The sequence below is a fragment of the Carcharodon carcharias genome, chromosome 1 (assembly GCF_017639515.1).
Source record: "Carcharodon carcharias isolate sCarCar2 chromosome 1, sCarCar2.pri, whole genome shotgun sequence".
Lineage (NCBI taxonomy): Eukaryota > Metazoa > Chordata > Chondrichthyes > Lamniformes > Lamnidae > Carcharodon > Carcharodon carcharias.
This window is the reverse complement of record NC_054467.1, coordinates 13,141,625-13,163,732: the sequence shown is the minus strand read 5'-3', so window position 1 is coordinate 13,163,732 and position 22,108 is coordinate 13,141,625. Positions and strand designations below refer to the sequence as shown.

At 43.2% G+C, this 22,108-nt stretch overlaps 1 protein-coding gene across 1 annotated transcript in view; it reads right to left on the bottom strand.

The window, feature by feature from the left end:
• The window catches only part of LOC121277979, a 97,692-nt gene that overhangs the window by 489 nt on the left and 75,095 nt on the right, over positions 1-22,108 (bottom strand). Inside the window, exons 42-51 of the mRNA XM_041187980.1 lie at positions 21,614-21,664; positions 18,648-18,710; positions 15,463-15,552; positions 14,809-14,907; positions 12,401-12,538; positions 9,869-10,035; positions 9,456-9,522; positions 7,011-7,096; positions 1,787-1,967; positions 1,104-1,203 (exon numbers count right to left, since the gene is read on the bottom strand). Of these exons, the coding sequence (XP_041043914.1) occupies positions 1,104-1,203; positions 1,787-1,967; positions 7,011-7,096; positions 9,456-9,522; positions 9,869-10,035; positions 12,401-12,538; positions 14,809-14,907; positions 15,463-15,552; positions 18,648-18,710; positions 21,614-21,664 (1,042 nt within the window). The remainder of the gene's footprint in view (positions 1-1,103; positions 1,204-1,786; positions 1,968-7,010; positions 7,097-9,455; positions 9,523-9,868; positions 10,036-12,400; positions 12,539-14,808; positions 14,908-15,462; positions 15,553-18,647; positions 18,711-21,613; positions 21,665-22,108) is intronic.

Genomic DNA, 22,108 nt, shown 5'->3' with positions numbered 1-22,108 from the left:
AAATTTTCAGTGGCTTAAGTCCCCTCCTAGGCTGGAGTCTCTACACTTGAATCCATTTGTGCTCTTTGTGGGGGCTGCCTTAGTGCCCCTTCCTGGCTCTGCATTCTGGCCTCAACACATACCAGCTCCCATTGAAGACTGAGGAAGCAGGAGCTGTCAGTGTGGGGAGTTTCTGCACTCAATCCTGCACCTTTGACCTGTTTGTTGTGGGTGGACTAGAAGTTACTACGCAAAGCCAAGTAAGCTCGGGGCCCAGGTGTCTAACTTAGCTGGTCCAACTGGTTGTATATTGTTATCTTAAAAAGTGAATTCGATCCCTAAAGCATCAGCAAAAATGTTAGAATGCAATTTAAAAACTGCACATTCAGCCACTAAATCAGTAGCCTGATGTTATTCCCTCAAAGGCACAAACCTCTGTGTCATTATGCATTAACCTGTTGTGACTAATGACATGGGAGATCTTGAAGGTTTTAATAATTATCAACGCTTGGTATAGTCAATATCATCTCAGGATGAGGGGTTTCAGTTAATTGGAGACTGTAGAAGTTGGAATTGTTCTACTCGGGGCACCTTAGGCTAAGGGGAGATTTAAGAGGTGTTCCAAAGTTTGAAGGGTTTGACACAGAAGGAGAAACTGCTTCCACTGGCAGGAGGTTCCGAAATCAGAGGACACAGGTTTAAGATAATTGGCAAAATATCCAGAAAGGAATGAGGGGAATTATTTAATGCAATGAGTTGTTACAATCTGGAATGCACTGGCTGAAAGGATGTGGGAAGCACATTCAATGGTGACTTTAAAAAGAGGACGTATAAATGCTTGAAAAAAGAAAAAAAATGCAGAGCAATGAGGAGAGCAAGAGATTGGGGATAATTGGACAGCACTTTCAAAGAGCTGGCACTAAGGACCCAATGGCTTCTTTTTATCTTGTAATCTTCCATGATTTTTGTTTAATCTTGAGAACTATCCACCTTGGTCAGTTAATTGAATAATCTCAGTTGTACTTAACAAAAACATCCTTGGCTAGGTAATGAGCCATGCTAAGATGCACCAAAGTTATATCCATCAAAACACACTAAGACACCATCAAAACACACTTACTCACCAAGAAACTGCTTTTTCTTCTCCTCTGCTAGGTTTTCAAAGACTTCCCAAAAATTCCTGATTGTTTTGTCAGTTTGTGTATATCCTTTGTAATTTGCATTCTATAGATATAAAACACAGATTAATATAGATTGGCTTGTATTCTCTTAAGTTTAGGTGGTTGAGTGATGATCTAAATGATTTAAACTGATGAAGAGGATCCTGAACTAAGGATCTTAAATTAGGGCAAGGCCATTAATGAGTGACATCAGAAAGGATCTATCATGGTAATCTGGAACATACACCAGGGACGGCTATGGTTCTGGCTCAAGTGAAATTTTTGAGATTGAAATCAACAGATTTTTGCTAGGCAAGGTTATTGAGAAAGTGGAGATATAAATAAGCTACAGGTAAGATATATGATCTAATTAAATGGTGGAAAATACTTGAGGAGCTGAGTGACCTCCTCCTGTTATACCCCCGCCCCATTGTACTTTCCACTGAAATTGGGTGGCTGATCAAATTCCCATTGGCTGGGGTGGGTTAAAATTACCCCCAGGAATTTTGATAAAGATTTAAGGTGTTTTGGAATTAATAGACCATTGTTCAATGTGCTGTGATGATGCGTTCGTTCCCTGTACAGGCAAGGCAGAAATTGTCCACCACATTTCAAACTAAATTTAACCGTGCAACACAGCACAGTACCTGTTCCAGCAGCTCCCACTCATAATTGGTGTTTCCATGGATAACGTCCCTCAGCTCTTCAGGCTGGAATATGTTCACAATCGGCAGTGACACATTCCTGAAACCTTGCGAAAAGGCTTCAAATTGTTTCTTCACAGACGTGTTAAGTTTATAATCCACATAAGCATCAACATACTGCTTCCTATTTAAAAATAAATTAGATTTAGAAAATGGATAATTTACACATGACATCTCAATTCGAAGACCCCTCGAACAATCAAGTCTCAAGGGGATACAAGCCAACCTGCATTAATTGATGTTTTATAACGACAGAATGCAAAAACTTTTAAAATGTTATTGAAGTTCATATTCTACCCCATCTATCACACTGCCATAGCCTTCCTGTGGAACAGGGTCGGGCTGAAGACAGACAATGCATTAAACCTGTCAATATCTAGCAAAGGTACGGTTCCACTTGAATTGATTATCAATGACACATTGTTCATTACCAGATTCTTGATAGTACAATCACATGTTGGTGCAGCCACTGCTAATGGCAATTCAAGAACCCACACTACTTAAAATATTGCACCTTCTTCCAGTAAACCGGCTATGGTGGTTTAATAGTTCAGTAATGCTGAGAGTGTGTGTTCAACATGCTAGTTTGAGAACATGTATTTTGTTTAAAAAATCATCTGGGAGTGAAAAGCTTGCACAAGTGGCCGTGATAATGTTTGATTGTTGTGCCAATCGAGCAGGATCACCAATATACTTTAGGAAGGGAACCCGCTGTCCTTACCCAGTCTGGCCTACACGTGACTCCAGTCTGACGCCAAGGGCAGAATTTTCAGGTTGGCGGATGGCCGCAAACAGCGGGCCTGGGAGGGGCCGGGCAACGGATCGCCAACCGCGATTTCACGCTGGCTGGCCAATCAATGGCCAGACAGACAGCGTGAAACGTGCACTGAAAGTCTCAGTGCTGCCGGGGTGGGGGTTGGGGGGTGGGAGGGTGAGTGCTGAGGTCAGCGCAAGTGCGGGGGAAGCGCGGGAGCAAAGCTCTCCGAAGGCAGAGAGCTGCCACCTGGAACCCGGTGAATTTAAAAATCAATAAAAACAGAATTTAAAATCCTGAAAATCCTCTCAGAATCATTCACCTCAACACACGCATGATGAAAATTTTTTCAAAACATTTTAATTTTGAAAAAAAAATTAATCACGGAAACCTTATCCCACCCCTGGATGAGGCTTCCTCAAAAATGCAAAGGCCGCTTGGCTGATTCGCCCGCCCGCCAACTGTAACGTTGCACAGGCAGCGAAAAATTGGCATCAGTTGTGACTTCAATGGCCTTAATTGGCCTCTTAATTGTCGGCAGGCGCACTGCTGACTCTCGTATGTGCGCATCGACCGAAATATCGATCAACTGTGCAACAACGGCGGGACGCTGTCCCAAGACTAAAATTCACAAAGTTTTATTAGATAAGGGCATCAAAGATAGGCTTAAGGGGTTGACTGGTCTACTTCTGTTCCTGTGGCTCTTAACTCTGAAACAACCAAGCGAGCCACTCAGTTTTATCAAACTGCTGCAAAGAATAAGTTAGTGTCTAACATTCATCAAGTATGGTGAATGACATTTCTGCTTAATCATAGAATCAGGCAACACAGAAGCTCATCATTTCAGTGTTGGCTGTTTGAAAGAGCTATCTCATTTGTCTCACTTCCAATGCTCTTTGCCCACAGTCTTGCAAATCTTTCTTTTTTAAATATGCATCTATTGTATTACTGTTTTTTTTTTTATTCATTCATGGGACGTGGGCTTTGCTGGCTGGGCCAGCATTTATTGCCCACCCCTAGTTGCCCTTGAGAAGGTGGTGGTGAGCTGCCTTCTTGAGCTGCTGCAGTCCATGTGGTGTAGGTACACCCACAGTGCTGTTAGGAAGGAAGTTCCAGGATTTTGGCCCAGCGACAGTGAAGAAACGACGGTATGTTTTCAAGTCAGGATGGTGAGTGACTTGGAGGGGAACGTCCAGTTGGTGGTGTTCCCATCTATCTGCTGCCCTTGTCCTTCTAGATGGTAGTGGTCATGGGTTTGGAAGGTGCTATCAAAGGGACCTTGGTGAGTTCCTGCAGTGCATCTTGTAAATGGTACACACTGCTGCTACTGTGCACCGGTGGTGGACAGAGTCAATGTTTGAGGATGTGGTGCCAACCAAGTGGGCTGCTTTGTCCTAGATGGTGTCAAACTTCTTGAGTGTTGTGGGAGCTGCACTCATCTAGGAAAGTGGAGAGTATTCCATCACACTCCTAACTTGTGCCTTGTAGATGGTGCACATGCTTTGGGGAGCCAAGAGGTGAATTACTTGTTGCAGGATTCCGAGCCTCTGACCTGCTCCTGTAGCCACAGCATTTATATGGCTAGTCCATTTCTGTTTAATGGTAACCCCCAGGATGTTGACAGTGGGGGAATTCAATGATGGTAATGCCATTGAACATCAAGGGGCGATGGTTGGAATCTCTCTTGTTGGACATGGTCATTGCCTGACACTTGTGTGGTGTGAATGTTATTTGCCACATGTCAGCCCAAGCCTGGATATTGTCCAGGTCTTGCTGCAATTGGACATGGACTGCTTCAGTATCTGAGGAGACATGAATGGTGCTTTACCTTGTGCATTGAACATTCCCACTTCCAACCTTATGATGGAAGGAAGGTCATTGATGAAGCAGCTGAAGATGGTTGGGCTGAGGACACTACCCTGAGGAACTCCTGTGGTGATGCGCTGGAGCTGAGATGACTGACCTCCAACAACCACAACTATCTTCCTTTGTGCTGGGTATGGCTCCAACCAGCAGAGAGTTTTCCCCCTGATTCCCACTGACTCCAGTTTTGCTAGGGCTCCTTGATGCCACACTCAGTCAAATGCAGCATTGATGTCAAGGGCAGTCACTCTCACCTCTCCTCTGGAGTTCAGCTCTTTTGTCCATGTTTGAACCAAGGTTGTAATGAGGTCAGGAGCTGAGTGGCCCTGGTGGGACCCAGAATGTGAGCAGGCTATTGCTAAGCAAGTGCCACTTGATAGCACTGTTGATGACCTCTTCCATTACTTTACTGATGATCGAGAGTAGACTGATGGGGCGGTAAGTGGCTGGGTTGGATTTGTCCTGCTTTCTGTGTACAGGATATATTTGGGCAATTTCCCACAGAGCCAGGCAGATGCCAGTGTTGTAGCTGTACTGGAACTTGGCTAGGGATGCAGCAAGTTCTGGAGCACAAGTCTTCAGTACTAATGCCGGAATATTATCAGAGCCCATAACCTTTGCAGTATCCAGTGCCTTCAGCTGTTCCGTGATATCATGTGGAGTGAATTGAATTGGCTGAAGGCTTATCTATGATGCTGGGATCTTCCGGAGGAGGCCGAGATGGATCATCCATTCAACACATCTGGCTGAAGACTATAGCAAATACTTCAGCCTTATCCTTTGTACTGGTGTGCTTTGCTCCTCCATCATTGAGGATGGAGATATTAGTGGAGCCTTCTCCTCCAGTGAGTTGTTTAATTGTCCACCACCATTCCCGACTGGATGTGACAAGACTGCAGAGCTTAGATCTGATCCGTTGGTTGTGGGATTGCCTAACCCTGTCTATCACTTGCTGCTTATGCTGTTTGGCACACAAGTGGTCCTGTGTTATAGCTTCACCAGGCTGATACCTCATTTTTAGGTATGCCTGGTGCTAATCTTGTCATGCCCTCCTGCACTCTTCATTGAACCATGGTTGATCCCTTGGCTTGTTGGTAATGATAGAGTGGGGGATATGCCGGGCCTCGAGGTTACAGATCGCGTTCGAGTATAATTCTGCTGCTGCTGATGGCCCACAGTGCCTCATGGATGCCCAGTCTTGAGTTGCTAGATCTGATTGAAATCTGTCCCATTTAGCACGGTGCTAGTGCCACACAACACGACTGAGGGTATCCTCAATGTGAAGGCGGGACTTTGTGTCCACAAGGACAAAGACGATACTGTCATGGACAGATGCATTTATGACAGGCAGGTTGGTGAGGATGAGGTCAAGTATGTTTCCCTCTTGTTGGTTCCCTCACCACTTGCCGCAGACCCAATCCTTTAGGACTCAGCCAGCTTGGTCAGTAATGGTGCTAGCGAGCTGGTCTTGGTGATGGACATTGAAGTCCCCCATCCAGAGTACATTCTGTGCCCTTGCCAACCTCAGTGCTTCCTCCAAATGGTGTTCAACATGGGCAAGCACTGATTCATCAGCCGAAGGGGGGCGGTACATGGTAATCAGCAGGAGGTTTCCTTGCCCATGTCTGACCTGCTGACATGAGACTTCATGTGGTCTGGACTTGATGTTGAGGACTTCCAGGGCAGCTCCCTCCCGACTGTATACCACTGTACTGCCACCTCTGCTGGGTCTGTCCTGCTGGTAGGACAAGACATACCCAGGGATGGTGATGGTGGTGTCTGGGATATTATCTGTCAGATATGATTCCATGAGGATAACTCTGTCAGGCTGTTGCTTGACTAGTCCGTGAGACAGCTCTCCCAATTTTGGCACTAGCCCCCAGATGTGAGTAAGGAGGACTTTGCAGGATCGATCGTTGTTGTCGTTTCCGGTTTCATTCCTTTCTTGTAATGTTTTGATACAACTGAGTGGCTATTTCAGAGGGCATTTAAGAGTCGACCACATTGCTGTGTGGTTGCCTCTTAAATGCCCTCATGTAGGCCAGACCAGACCAGGTAAGGATGGCAGATTTCCTTCCCTAAAGAACATTAGTGAACCAGATGGGTTTTTACAACAATCAACTATGGTTTCGTAGACTTTAATTCCAAATTTTTATTGAATTAAAATTCCACCATTTGCTTTGGTGGAACCCCATGTCCGCAGGGCATTATACTGGGTCCCTGGACTACTACTGAAGCGACAATACCACTAGGCCATCGACTCCCCTTAAAGCAATGGTCTCTTTGTACCTTCCTTAAAAGATATGCTACAGTATATATATGAAACCATACCACCGAACAAGGTATCCTTCAGGAGACAAGGAATACAACTGCATGCGATGTGCATTACTGAATTAGGTAACCATCCTTAATTAAGACACAACACTAGATGCTATAACAAATGCTATGGTCTAGATATCTATATTTGATTGAATTTTATTATAAATGCAGCACAAAGAGAAAATTAATTCAGCAATAATTGAACAGTTTATATTAATGGATAACATTTACCTATTATGCTTTTGAACAGGGATTTCGCTACCATCAGGAAGGAGTTCCAGTATAACTCTGCTCCCATCAGCTGATTTTTTGGAGATCTGCAGAAATAAAACACAAAGTTACAGGATGTACTTTTTCTCCTCATTTGCCTGCAGTTCACAACCATATTCTACAATAAGTTCAAACTTCATCACACTTACCTTTTCATTTAGTTACACAATTCATGTTAATCCAATTAACATAGTTAGTCTCTTTAAGCAATAAGTTTTTCTCTGAGATATGTTCTCTCCTGGCGGTGGGGACGGCAGTGGGTGGGGGGGCGGTGGGGTTGGGTTGGGTTGGGGGGAGATGCTGCGTATAAAGACTGAGAAGGTGCAGGATTTTCTGGGCCCTCTTCTCAGCCGACTGAGCTAACCTTTTCTCCTCGTCTCTTCCAATGCCCTTCCAGGCTTTCAGCCTCCAGAAGTCCCAGCCATCAGCAGCTGTCTCCCAGTTGTCAGTGTCAATGTCTGCATTCTTCATATCCTGCTTGCAGGTGCCTTTATAGCAGAGGTTTGGACGCCCAGCAAGTCGTGATCCACTGGCCAGTTTACCGTTCAGCAGGTACTTTGGGTATACGACCACCATCCATCCGATGAACATGGCCAAGTCATTGCCTTTGTCCCTTATGTAACTTGTGCAGAAGTTCAGCAGAATTCCCATTTACCACGTAAGCAGGAATTCATCACTGGAGCAGGACTAAATTTATTCCCCTTAATCTTTCATCAACAGACAAAACAAACTGGTCAAAATTGGTCATTGTTTTTTTCTTAAGATTATTGACAAACTGGCTACAATCTCAACCCCTCTCCATTCCCAGCACCTGCTGCTGGGTCACTAACAGCAAAGCTTTTGAGTGCAATTTGTTTCTGGGATGGAGGAGTTGCTTGTGGAGTCACGGCAGGCACATGCAGCTCTCCAAACTTACAAGGTGTTACAACTGCAGCTGATGTTAATGCTGAGCAAACTAGATCTCAGGTTGAAATCTGTCTCGGCTGAACGTAATTTTTACCTGTTTGGAGAAATGAGGAGGGAAAGCCACTGAATACAAAAGCACAGGTCGCCAACGATAACTTTCAAAATTCGAAGAATTAAAATGAATAAACCGTGTACGCTTTGCATGTTTAAGAATTTTTTTCCTTTTCTTTTAATAAAAAAAATTCTTAAACACACGAAAGATACACAGTTAGAAAAAAATCTTACAAAATAACCCCCAAAATGCTTTACCAAAGGTAACAGTAATCTATAAGGCAACAGCCCTAATAGATTCTTAAAGATAAAATCCAGGAATTGTTACCCAAACCGAGAAATTGCTTTCACTTTAAACTGACGTATAATCCACGACTTCCCAGAACAAATCCATGCTGATGTGAGTTTTCCAAAGGGAGATTTAAAAACAAGCTGTTTCTCGGGATAGCTATTCTTTTGGCCCAAAACTGGGTTGTTTTTTTCCCAACTAAAAGATTTTCACAGCTTTCCAGCACACTCTAAAACACCAGAGTTGGCCTTCAGTGGGACTGCCCCCCACAGCAACTAGTACAGCCGAAAACTCGTTTTCATAAATTCCTTCTCACCCCTTTCATCTTAGTTCTCCAAATATCTCTTTGAAAACTCAGGTTACCAAATTTCAAAACCTTTCATGTTCCTATTTTACCCCTGCTTCGGAGCAATAAAATTTAAAATGCCTGCCCCTGTTTAACCATGAATGTCTTGTGAAATGCAAATGTTTTTTTATCACTGTTGAGACTCCTTTGAAGTGCAACAGCTACAAATCAATTTCAAAGCTCATCCCCAAATGCAAGTTTCAGTTGTACTCTGTTTCCTTTTTAAGACCCACCATAAAGCCTCAATACAAAATGCAATAAGATAACACCTTTAGTCCTTCATCGCTTAGCTTCTACAGTCAATCCGACTTGAACTACGGTGCAAGCAAAATATTGCAGATGCTGGAAATCTGAAACAAAAACAGAAAATGCTGGAAAGACTCAGTAGGTCTGGCAGTACCTGTGGAGAGAGAAACAGAGTTAACGTTTTGAGTCCATATGATTGGAAAGGTTAACTCACATGGACTCGAAAGGTTAACTCTGTTTCTCTCTCCAATGACGCTGCCAGACCTGCTGAGTTTTTCCAGCATTTTCTGTTTTGAATCCAACAACCTCACCTTTGATTAACCCTGGACACACCTTACCCTTACCTACACAGAATACATACATAAACACAGAAATATAAAAATATACACAAAAATTCACAAAGGTCTATTTTGGTTCTCCAGGCTGGAGTGCTCACTGCTTGAGCATTGCTGATTCTGAATAGCTTCTTTGTCCCCTCCAGCCTACATGGCAGTCCTTCCATTGTTAGTTCAATTTGTTAATGATTTGAAAGGAAGCTGATTAATGATGTGGTAAAGAGTAAACTTACAGTAAAATCCAGTAAAAACGTATCTTCAATGTCATCGTACTCGTAGTCAAGGACCTCCTGGAGTGAACTTTACCGAGAAAAGATAGAGAAGTTGAAAGTTAGACAGTAAGATTTGTCATTGTATTACCAGTTTCAAAGCAGCATTTGTATAAAATTATGCAGGTAATTGCCAATTGGTTAATGCCCATTGAGTAGAAAATATTCATCAAAACAGATTTGCAAACTTTATATTTTATCATTTTTATGACTAATTTGTCATAAGTGCTTGTAGTAAGTCGAAAAATAGGATAAGTCTTATTTTCCACAGGTCGTTGAACCAAGGATGAGAGATCCATTTTACAGAAGTGACTGATATTATAGACTAGGTAATTTGGTGAATTAAAAAGTCATGTCAATATATGAAGTTCACTCACTTTCCTTCTGTTGGTGAGAGTTCCTTCAGATCTTCCAGTGTTGGCTGCACATGGAGCAGCTTCTTGTACAAAGCCAACGGGAAGTGAAAATTGCAAATAAAATGATTGGATACAGCAAGTCCACAGAGAATTCCCATCAGATGAAATACATCACCCATTTCTGGTTCCTGTGTATATTTAAGAAAATAAAAATGTAAAATCCTTCTTGCAAAGTCTGTGCAATATTTCATAACAAATATAGGTTTCAGTTGACACCACAAGAGGGATTTTCAGATCATGTTCTCCCAGGGGGAAGCCTTCCCTGTCAGAAGAGCTTACTGGGAATCTGTATGATTTTCCAATAGTTTACTGATTACGGTTCAAGAAACAGGATCACGCATCCATGGTCTTTCAGGAATCCATCAAGTCATCCCTCTTGCAGCTAATACATTAACAGGCCATCATGAAGAAATATCCTGTGGTCACAATTTATAGCTAAGTCACCAAGACATTTATTTCTGAGTAACCCATGTCTGAAATACAAAACCTGTAAGTGATTGAGTTTTATCCTGTTCGGGATATTTACCTCCATGTGGTTCAGCTTCACCAACAATCTAATACTAAATCCATAAATTTTAAAATTTACCACGAAAAACAACATTCCACTGCTTACACATTACTGGAGTCCCAACCTTGGCTGCATATTGGGAATTTTGCGAGCATGTACTCATACAGCCCACCTGTATAATGCTCAGGTTTTGTTGCACTTGGAGGTGCAGTAGTGCTGGTATTTAAGCTGCACACAGGAAATAGGAATGGTACAGTCCCACTGGACTGCTATGGAGCAGCGGTTTTAAAATCTTATTATTGTTCATGGGACGTGGGTGTAGCTGCTAAGGCCAGTATTCATTGCCCATCCCTAGTTATCATGAGAGGCCAAAGGGTGGATTCTTATGGCATAGGAACTTCCTCAATCATCAAGCGTAGTGACTTGCCCAGGTACCTAAGGAATCATGGCCTGAATTTGCACCGATGGGGGAGGGTTGTAGTTTTCACATCCATTGTGCACAGAGGTAGCTGCACAGTAAAAAGTGCAGCTACTTTCAAACAGATGCAGTTTTTGTTATTAAAATGTCCATAACACAATTTGTGGTCTTTAGACATTTGAGCATAAGGTCTAAAGTTGCTGGAGTTATTTGGAGAGGCAGGGTACTTTATTGGAGCGGTTCATGTATACCTTTGGGAGAGGTCAGGTGCCCTTTAGGAGAGGTCAGGTGCCCTTTGTGATTGGTAAAATTAGTCCAGAATGTGTGTAAAAAGTAGATAAACAAGGAACTGTGAAGCTGTCGAGGCATTTAAATATAACTGCCCTTTAAATTTTCGAAAGGAAAGAGTCTGCAGTTTGAAAATAAACATGCTTGCTATTTCACTCAGTTTGTTAACATAAGCCTGGGGTTATCATTATAGGATTAGTGCTGCATGGCTGATTCCACAACCTGTCATTATTGTAATGGGGAGTTAGGGTTAGTAATGTTTACAGTTTGATTGATAGCTCCTAGTGGTTATAAAGTCTTTGATATGGGGCTATGAATGCAAATGTGTGCTTTCATCAGGAAGTGAGTATTTGAACGAAATACTTGTTTTTATAAGGGATTAAGTAGTTGAAGGGGTTCAAATATATTGAATGAGTATTTATGAATGCTTTTAAAAATAAAGTCTGCAACAGACACCTAGAACCTTATTTTATTTCATCTAACCATGGTTCTTGAGGTTTTCCCATGGTAGATACTGGGTGGGTTGGCATGGAGGGTGTAAAGGCAAAAGGTTAGGGTGGCATGGGTTGGCATAAGCTGTCACAGGGGCTAGAAAGGGCCATGAGGATGAGTGAGGAGGTCATGGGTTGACATGAGTTGGCATAGGAGTGATAAAGGGGAAGTGGATAGAGGGGCATAGGTTAGCATGGAAGGTATGAAGGGCCATGGGGGTGGGTAGAAGGGCTTGAGTTAGCATGAATGGGGCATTGGGAGTGTGTAGGGGATGAGTGCTTGAGAGTTGTTTTTGCTTTTATCATTTTATTTTCAGATGGTACAAGGCCCCGGAGCAGAGAGGTGGGGCTTTTAAACAGCCTACCTCTGCACCCGGCAGCCCCTGTGACTGCCTCTGCACTCTTTCCGGGAATGGCGGGTGCGACACCTGTTAACGCACGTGACCCTCCCACACACTCCCCTACCTCGGAACAGAAATCTGAAGATTCTGCACAATTCATTGCCCGAGTTGGGTTTGTGGAGTCAGGAATTTTCCAAAGAAATTCAGGCCAAGATGTGCAGATTACCAACAGGAAGAACTGTTGGAGTAGCATCTCTTTACTGCATTTTTTTTTCAGGCGTTAATAACTTCATGCCATCAGGGCTGCGGTCCCCACATTGTGACTCGACCCCCGTGTATTAAAATCCACTACCCTGGGTATCAGAAGTACAAAGGAAGGGAGCAAAACCTCTGCTGGCCTGCTTTTTGAAATTTCTTTCACGGTTCATGCAGTATAATAAGCCTTACCCAGCTGGGGAACCAAAGCAGCCCGGAATCTTCGGAGCGCTGAAATATCTGTCCGTTGCTATGCAGCTCCCGACTAAAGAGGGTGAAGAGTTCCTGAGATACCCCATGGCCAAAACATGGTTCGCCTTTAAATTGGACCTGAAATGGGACCAACAAGAATAAAACACTTTTGACACTTTAAAATTTTGTCTTTTGATGTCCTTTAGTGTTCTCTTTCTCTTTTTATATAGTGTGGTGCAATTATATATAGGGTGGAATTTTATGGTGCCCCGTTGGCCGGCTTGAAGGTTTGGGGGGCGGGGGGGGCTTGGGGGTTGTGGGAAGGTGGAGTCATGAATCCAGCATCTGGTCTGTCCATTGCCTACTCACCGGCCCTGACCTACCTCCCATTTAATGGGGGGTGATGGATGTGGCAGAATGCCCAGCTTCCCTTGGGCCTATTGAGGCCACTTATGTGCCTTATCCCATCCCTGCCGCTAGTTAATGCACGGCAAGGGGAAGTCCACACCAGGTGGGCAGCCCGGCAGCTTTTACTGTGTGGGCTGCTATCAAACTAAAAGAAGGGCAGGGGGAGGGGGCAGCCTCCTTTGGGGGGGGGGGTTGGGGGGTGGGGGTCCCCTGCATCCACTGGAAACAGCTCCCCCCCCATCAAGGTCATACTCCACACTTTAATGTCCCCCACCCACCCCCCACCGCACCCCCCCCCCCACCACCCCCCCGGCCTCGCAAACCCAACTTCCCACCCACCCCCTATCTTACCCCTTTCACTGTGGCCTGCCAGCCAACTTCAAATCTGGTGATGCTGGGACCACAGAGCTGCCGGCCAATCGGATCGGTCAGCATCTATCTAAGGTGGGTCTTCCTCTGTAGATGGGGTCAGAAGTCTTAACCTTAACCAATTAATGCTCCTCCGAACATTATCTGGCTGTGGGGAAGTCGGTAGAAGTGGGGATATGTTCCCTGCTGAGTCTTTGGGTAGGGCTTGAGAAACCCTGCTGTCTAAGAATTCCTACACATACATACAAATTCCACATTCCTGATGTATTGCTAGCTTATAAACAACCATACGCTTGTTGGTCTTGTTTTTTTTCCCATTAGCTGGCAGTTAAGAACTGATAAGTCACCATATATGCAGAGGGCTGATCGATCTCCATAGCATTGCAAATAGGGAATCGGTTAACTGCAAGCTTATATAACATTAACAGCCTTGGCCCTGAAAATCAATGGGGTTTCCCAGCACATTCTAACTACATAAGTAGGGCAGGAGGACAATAGCAATTCCGTCAATTAGGCTGGAACTCTGACAGGCTGGTCCAGGCCATTTATTTTGCATCAGGCTTTATTTGCAGCAGAACTTCCATCTGCCCCAGACAGCATTGCCAGCATCAGACAGGGCATGGCTGGGAATCTATCAAGAAGGACCCCAGCTGGGAATCTACCAAGCATTAGGTATACAAGGATGAAAGGAGCCCAACCAAACTCCTGCTGACAGAAGTGGAACCTAGGAGTCTAAGGCTGAATCTTTAAGTGCACTCCTGACCAATTGTGTCAGGCTCCTGTACTGATCACCTCAATGCAGCTGATGAACACAGCAAAAGCTTGTTGGCATAAGTTGGTCATGTTAAATTCATGACTGGCCGGAGCTTCTTCCCTTGCCTAATGCCTTCTCCCCACCCCCGACGTGTCCATAGTGACAGATCAAAGGCCTAGATTTTTAGGTCCTTTTTGTCTGTGTGCACTTGTCAACTTTCTCCACTATAACCCCTTATTTATAATGGAAACTGCCTGTGTAAACTTGTCACGCTGTAATCATACTCACCCACCAGCAGTGGCACTGTAGCACCTGCTTTGCATCTCCCACCTCCCCAGCCTCTCCTGCGGAGATAATCCTGTGCTCTATTTCCCTGTTTTTCAAATTACTAGCTAACACCAAATAAGGTCAAATCTAACAACTATATAAACATAAGGAAGGAATATATCATTTAAAAGTGGGGATAGAATTAAATTTGTGCACCCTGGGGTACAATAATCCCATGTGCACATTCAGAATGGAAATTTATATGAGCGTATCAAACTGCAGTTACACCGAGCCCCCACTCCCCCATTCCCCCTAGCGGCTGCAATAGCCTCCAACCTACTGAGCCTGTACTGTAGAAAATCATCTCTGCACAACTGACTCAACTTCTGTTTCCCAAATTGCCACACATTTCGCTGAAGTATTGGCCAACAATAAAGACTTTAAAATGGGATCTGAATCACATCATTTGACCTTGTCTACAATGCCTAACGACATCAATTAATATGGAAAAACTATTTTCACTTAGTCATGGCTAGTTGACGATTAGATACAAAAAAAATTTCATGTGAAAACAATCCTAACCATTTATTGATAGGAACTAGTTTTGTACCTGAAGTGCAAGGCAATGAGGGACTGATCTGCTCACTCTTAAGCCTTTCAGAGTGTCCTGAAGAATTGTTTTCCTTGAAACCTGTATCTGCAGTATTAACTGAAAGAAGAAAGGTTTGCATTTATATTGTGTTTCTCACGGCCACTGGAATCTCAAAGCCCTTTACAGCTAATGCAATGCTTTTTGAAGTATCGTCACTGTTGTTGTGCAGGAAACGTGACAGCCAATTTGCACATACATGACCACATGATGTGCTTCAGTGATGTTGTTGAGCAATAAATTCTGGTCATAATAGCAGGAGAACTACCAACCCCTTCTTCAAATATTGCCGTGCGATTTCTTTTGCATCCACCTGAGAGGGCAGCTTAGTGCGCACTCAAGATACATACATTCTAGCATGAGCAACTCTCAGTGCTCCATGCATGCTCTGATGGGGTCAGTGTTGGAGGACACCAGCAAAATTAATCTCGACATAACTGACAAGATCGCAGCTGATGAAAACTCAGGGACGCAGTTAGCGAAAAATGTGAGCTGCTCTCTTACAATTTGTGACATAACCTAAAGCTCCTGAAGTGCCATTATGTTGAAAAGCACTTCACTCCACATATTGTACAGGTTTTCAAATATCAGATAAAAACACAGTTTAATACATACCCTTTTCATTGTCATGGATTCCATAGCCAATACTTCAAGCTTCGTTTTCATATTAAAGATGCAAGGATATGCAATTAATTGCCGTTGGATCTATGGAAGCAAGAAACATGTTTTGTCTGCTGATCAAAGCCAGTTACATGTGTTTAGCATATACTTTACAAAGCAACAAATGAGTCCCATCTGAAATATTTCCCTCAACTTGGACTTGCAATGGACGTTGTCTTACTGCTCCAGTTCACCGCTCGTCTATGAACGTGGGACAGTGCGAATCTCAGTACTTCATGTGTGATATATTTAAACTGCTTTCTGAAGAGCTGATAAATAGATAGCAATTCCGCCCCCCCCCCCACACAGGAAAATCTACACAAAGTGCAAAAATGTCCAGTCGAGCACATGTTGCTCAAAATTCCTCAAGATTGTGTAGAAATATACCAGATTCTGTGAGTAATTGGAAGCGAACTTAGTTAAGAGACTAACTATGCAAACCTTACGTCAAATGTTTCAGGTTTGAACTTCCCAAAAGAAATTTGGTGAACGGGATCTGTTTTGAGAACAGAAGTTTCTGTTATGTAAGCAATAAAATGCAGAAAGTGAACTGAAACAAATGGGGCAATCTGAGGTAAACTCGGAAACTGGAAAGTGCAGATGGTCAGGATCACTATAGCCCTAAAATTCTTTGGAGCCTTCACTGATCTCCCACTGTAACTTCAGCACAGTATCAAAGGCAGAGCTGAAGTTGGCCAACATTGCGGAGATGTTTCTCAGGATAATGGACATGCCAGGTCTCCTGCCAAGGCCCTCTCAAAGTACATATAGAAGACCAGGCCAGGCTGCCCCGGCAGTCACACTGCTACCCAGAGTGTGTCCTCCCCAGGGCTCCGTCGCCATGACAAGGCAGCCATCTCAGTCCCAGAAGGCTCTTGTCCAATCCAGCAGCCAATCACCTCTTGTGACACTAGGGCCTCAGGTGGATCTGCTGCTCATGGAGCTCACTGGTTCCTATGAGGCCTGCTTGGAGTCAAGTGGTATATTTGATTACGGGAACACAATAAATATCTCTCTGTGCTGGAAGTACTAGAGTTGGAATGAAAACTAAGGAGATGCAGGGATGGAAATTTGCCAAGAGGAACTTTTAGACCATACATTTTGTAATACTAATAATCCGCCTACAGGTATTCCTGGCAGTCTCAGAACAAGAACGCGCAGTTCTCTATGATCCTCGGAATCCAGGAGCATGCCCTCCAGGAATTTAACTTCCCTTTCTTTCTGAGCATTTCTCAGTATATCGTGAAGTAAGTAAGCATATTGTGAGAGGCCTGTTTGGAGCATCTTTCAGCGCTTCTACCGAACTCTCAAGGCACTGGAAGCTTCTCGTTGAAACCAGAATAGTCCTCTCTTGGATCACACTGGTTGATGAATAGGCCTCATGGTAATAATAGTCAACTGGTGAGGTTGGCACTCCAAGTGGAGTGATTATCATAGAAACAAGGGTAAGCCTGATTGACCAAGAACCATCCTGACACTTGACTGTCCTTCCTGGATAGAGCTGGGAGGTTACAGAGCCTCAGCTCAAAAGGTTTGTGGCAATTCCTTGCACACTTGGTATTGTTATTGAGATTTCATTACTCTGGTCACCAGCAATTTCAACGTTTGAATCACTTTTGAGTCAGTAACTTTAGTGTTTCTACATTAGGGCCAGACTTTTATGGTCTTATTGAAACCTAAAAGATCCTGAGGGCGCCTAAGAGGGTAGCGACCAGGAGGATGTTTCCACTTGTGGGGGAAACTAGAACTAGGGGGGGCACAGTTTAAGAATAAGAGATCTCCCAGTTAAAACTGCATCAAGGCTGTTTTTCTTTTCTCTCAGAGGGTCGTTAGTCTGTGGAATTCTCTTCCCCAGGATGCAATGGAGGCTGGGTCATGGAATTTATTCAAGGCTGAGTTAGATAGATTTTTGACAAACAAGGGAATCAAGAATTATGGGGGGCAGACAGGAAAGTGGAATTGAGACCACAGCCAGATCAGATATGATCTTATTGAATGGCAGAGCAGGCTTGAAGGGCCAAATGGCCTACTCCTGCTCCTGTGTCCTACATTCCTATGTTCATTATCTAAATATGTCATTATCTTGTGCACCACTATCAAATCTCCCCTCAATCTCCTTTGCACCAAGGTGAACAAACCCAGCTTCTCCAACTTAACCTTGTGGATAAAATCCCTCATCCCCTCAAGGATCCTCACATCCTCACTGTCCTCGCACTCTCAGTTACCATGCAAAGTTAGAATTCTCAGCTGGCTCACTGTGAAAGAGCAACAAGAGGACGAGTCTCACACCTTATCATAACTAATTTTAATGTGGCCTGAGAGTTGGTCTCCCGAACTGTTTCATGAGGGTGAAATTTATGACCCACGGCCAGCGTATTTGAAAGCAAGGAGGGCACACAAAATAGAGCGGGTAGCTAACCTGCTGCCTTCCCACTGACACCCATCCTGTCCCCCATGTTATGGGATTAGGAAAGGTATCAGGCAGTCCGTTCACCTTTAGCCCTATTGAGGCCCTTAAGTGGCCAATTAATGCCCACTTAAGGGCGTCAATCTACCTCTGCCACAAATTTTCAGTCTGCAGGAGGGAAAGTGGGGGAGTGGCCAGCAGCCTACCAGCTTTCACTCACAGGCAGGAAGGTGGGGGTATCTCCTTGGTGCCTCCCTGTGACCATCAGGGGTATCTCACCAAGGCTGTAGCACCCCCCCCCCCTCTTTATTCGCCCCAACCCCTCAGTCTCTAAAAGCCAACACCCATACCCCCTCACTCTCCTTCGCTGAGGTCTGTCACGCAAGCTCGTCCAAAACCCATTAAGCTCCAAGATCCATGGCAATCCATCTTCAGGGACGGCCTGTAGTCCCAGCAGTGGCCACTAATCAATCCTGGCGCTGCTGCAATCAGATTGGGCAGCAGCTCTCTGGGGCGGGACGTCCTGTCCCTGAGCAGTGGGGTGTCCTCCTCTGGCCCAGTTAAGGCCACCCCCAGCATATTATTACATTGGGGAAGCCGGACTTCTGCTCAGGGCGATGCTAGCGGACTTCTCGGTCCCATCCGCCCCATAAATTTCACCGCATGGAATTAAGAGAAAATCACAAAACAAAATGATCATCATTCACAAAAACATTCAGCACAGATAACTTACGTTGTGAACTGCTGAGAAGCAATGGTAAGCCTTACATATTGACCTGAAATTGCTATTCATTAGCTGTGAAGAAAACACAAAACCAACATCACAGATCATATAGTGTGACCAGAAAATGGATGTGTGTGACTTTTTTACATTGCTACAAATGTATCGGCTTTCCTGAATGACATACATGACCTTGTTGATGTATTCCATTAAGAACCCCGTCTTAGAACAGGACAATCGTGAAGGCACAATTCAAGTTTCAGTAGAGGCTGGATATGAATGAATGGTCAGTCTGGTTGGAATCCAGGGCTTCTGCTCTTGTGTTACCAGTTCCCGATATTAATTTTGTCATGGTGATGTGTCATGTATGTGTGGAATATTAATCTTTCATTTCATTGGCTGGTCAGATATATATTGAACTTTGTTAAAAGGACTTGCGTCAGGCAAAGTCACTGACTTTAAAATGGCTGCAGAAGTCACCTGACCTATAAATTGGCCAAGTCTGAAAACTTCTGAACATGGATTTGCCAGAAGACAGCTATAGGCAGTTCCCCTGATGGGCTTTACATCTGCAATTGTCTAAACTCTCTACAAAAGTTAAGAACAATGGGACACTAGATTTTCTGACTACAGAACCTACCAGGAACAATGAAAGACTAATGAAACTCTTTATGCAAGGAGGGTCCTAAGGGCCCTTATCTGTTTCAGTTTGATAGCTTTGACAAGGGGAGGTCAAAGGTCTTTTGTTAACATGGATCACCTCCACTGTACGCCAGTCACAGCTGTCACATGACCAAAACCCCATGTGTGAAAAGCTATGATTATATACTTTTCTGCTGGTTACTGTAACAAGTCAGAAGAAGACTGCAGAATGGGCCAATTCAATTGAAATAGACTCTGCCTTTTTATATCATACTGGGGACAACAGGCAGATAAATTCTGAAGGAGACTTCAAAATTCCAAGCCAGCATATTAAGGGAAAATCCAAGCACCACTGTTTAAAGAACTGCCTCAACAACAAACAGCAGCGAAGGACTCATAATCAGTAAACTCTCTATTTTTCTTGTCTTTAATCATTAGATCTTAATTTGGCCAAAAGTTAACCTCCTCTATTGTATAACTTATAATGTTGAATGCTTATGTGTTATGTGTTATGTTGCGACAGTTGGGATGTGTGTTTACCTTTTAAAGTATTTTTGTACCTTTCACTTGGGTGATTTTTTGACACAATAGAAACTAACCCCTTTGTGTTTAAACTCAAGAAAGCCTGCTGGACTGAATTCTTTGCAGTCAGCATGTAAACGTTTAAGTACATACACTAAATTGACACATTCATCCTTAAGAAAAACTGTTAGTATCAATCAAGGAACAAAAAAAAGGGAAGTCCTGGCACTCATCCTCAACTGGTTGTAACAATTTCTAATCTTGTTTTTTTCATTTTCTTTGTCATATCAACATGTTTTTGATTTTACTGCACACTGAATGTTTGGGACAATGTCATGAAGCTACAAAGGTATATAATACTTTGGAAAATATTTTTCTTTTAAAATAGAGGCTGAGTCTGTGTGTGTGTCTTAATTGGATTAAAGCCAGCTAGTCTGGGTGCTTTGATATGCACTAGTTTTGAGATGTAAACAGAGAGGTTGAGGGCATTTGCATTTTTTTTGAAAAGAGCATTCAAGAAGTGGGGTGAAAACTGACACCTATCTAGCAGCTACCAAGCAATATGTTTATATTACTAATAAAATTGGTACGATGAAAGGGGTTTCATTGTTAGAAAGTGGAGTTCAAAGAGGCTGGTATTGCATTCAATCAGTGGTGGTAGGTATAACTTTAGCAGTTTTTGGATGTGCAGAAGAGAGGCAATGTAAGATCAAAAGGCAGCTGCAAGCCTCCAACTGTCTCCACAAGAACCAAAGTGAAAAGAACCTCATTTTCAATTCATAAGGTGAAAATGCTTTGCCTGGTGTTTGGTTAAGCCTATGGGTTGCTGTTGGCTTAATAGAGATTAGTTTGGGAATTTGTCAAAAGTTTTGATAGTAGTAATTTGAAGCCATGTGCATATATATTTTAACCTGTGTAAATTAATAAAATGTTTCATTTAATTTCATGTAAAACCTCGAGAACTGGTGGTCTTATTTCTGAATTTAGAGTCGCATCTCAAACATAACAGTTAAAGTTATAGGTTATGACAGTTGTTTAAAGTTTCCCTCTGGGAATTTTAAATAACTCAGCTTTACCAACTGCATCGGTCATAACAGACGTTAATACCTGGGATTTCATACTGTTCACATTATGAATTACAGACCCATCCAATTGGAACAGAATGTTTACGGGTCTGCATGGTTTATCTTTTTTGAAATCAAGTCGAGGTAGTTCATATTAGGAAGTGTAGCAATTATGTTGAAGGGAGGCCTTGTGGTGCAGTGGTAGTGTTCCCTACCTCTGGGTTCAAGTACCACTTCAGGACATGATGGCCATGGAAGATGTGTTCATAGTGAGGCCAAACAGGTTGATTATCAGCCTGTAAATCCTTCCAGCATGCCTAATAGCAGGTGGTAAGAGCAGGAGAGACTCCTGGTCAGCCGTACTGCAGGAGGCAATGGCAGACTACTGCACTACTTTGCCAAGCATGATATCTGGCTGCAAAAGCTATCTCGCCTGCGCATGGCACCAGCAAGTTTGACACATGGCTTATCTGGCTTCCTTGTCAAGCCCGCAGAAAAACGTTGTTAAACATTTTTTTCATGAAGGCTGGCCTATTAAATAATAAACTTTATGCACCATTTCCATGGCAGGTAACTGCACACAATTTGATGTGCAACCACGATAAAAAACAGAAATGAGGGAAGCATTCATTTATCATATCCTCAATTGTAAGGAATTAATTAATGATTTTGTATAAAATGTTTTTGAATTTCTATCTCTATTCACTTTCTAGCCATCTTCACATATCACTGTAGTAACTTGAAAAGTACCTCAATAATCAAAGCTTGGGGATCGACAGGAATCCATTTCGCAGCAAATGCCTGAAAACAATAACATGAAAATAGATAAAAGTGAGAATCGGTGTACAAGTACCTTGCTTTGTGCTTGATATCATTAAATATTAAATCAAATCCAGCAGGGAAAATGTGAGCATTTCAGATGCTGAGCCTTGCTTTTCACATTGTTCTCTGTCCATTGAAATAAACTTTAATGTTCATCCCACCAATGTAACCAAACGCCTTTCCAAAATGAAGATGCTCCTCACTATACAACAGGTCTATTAGAAATGGCACACACTGGGAAACAAAAGCGTGTCTTATCATAATATAACATGGAGCTTTAGTTACAGGTCATATTCTCTCCATTTTATTAGACCACTTAGCGTGTCCCCATCAACACCTAATCAGCACTGAAGCTTAATGGTATATCTTTTTTAAAACAACTGACAAATCAGGGAACCATGTGGGGAATGAGAATTATTTTTG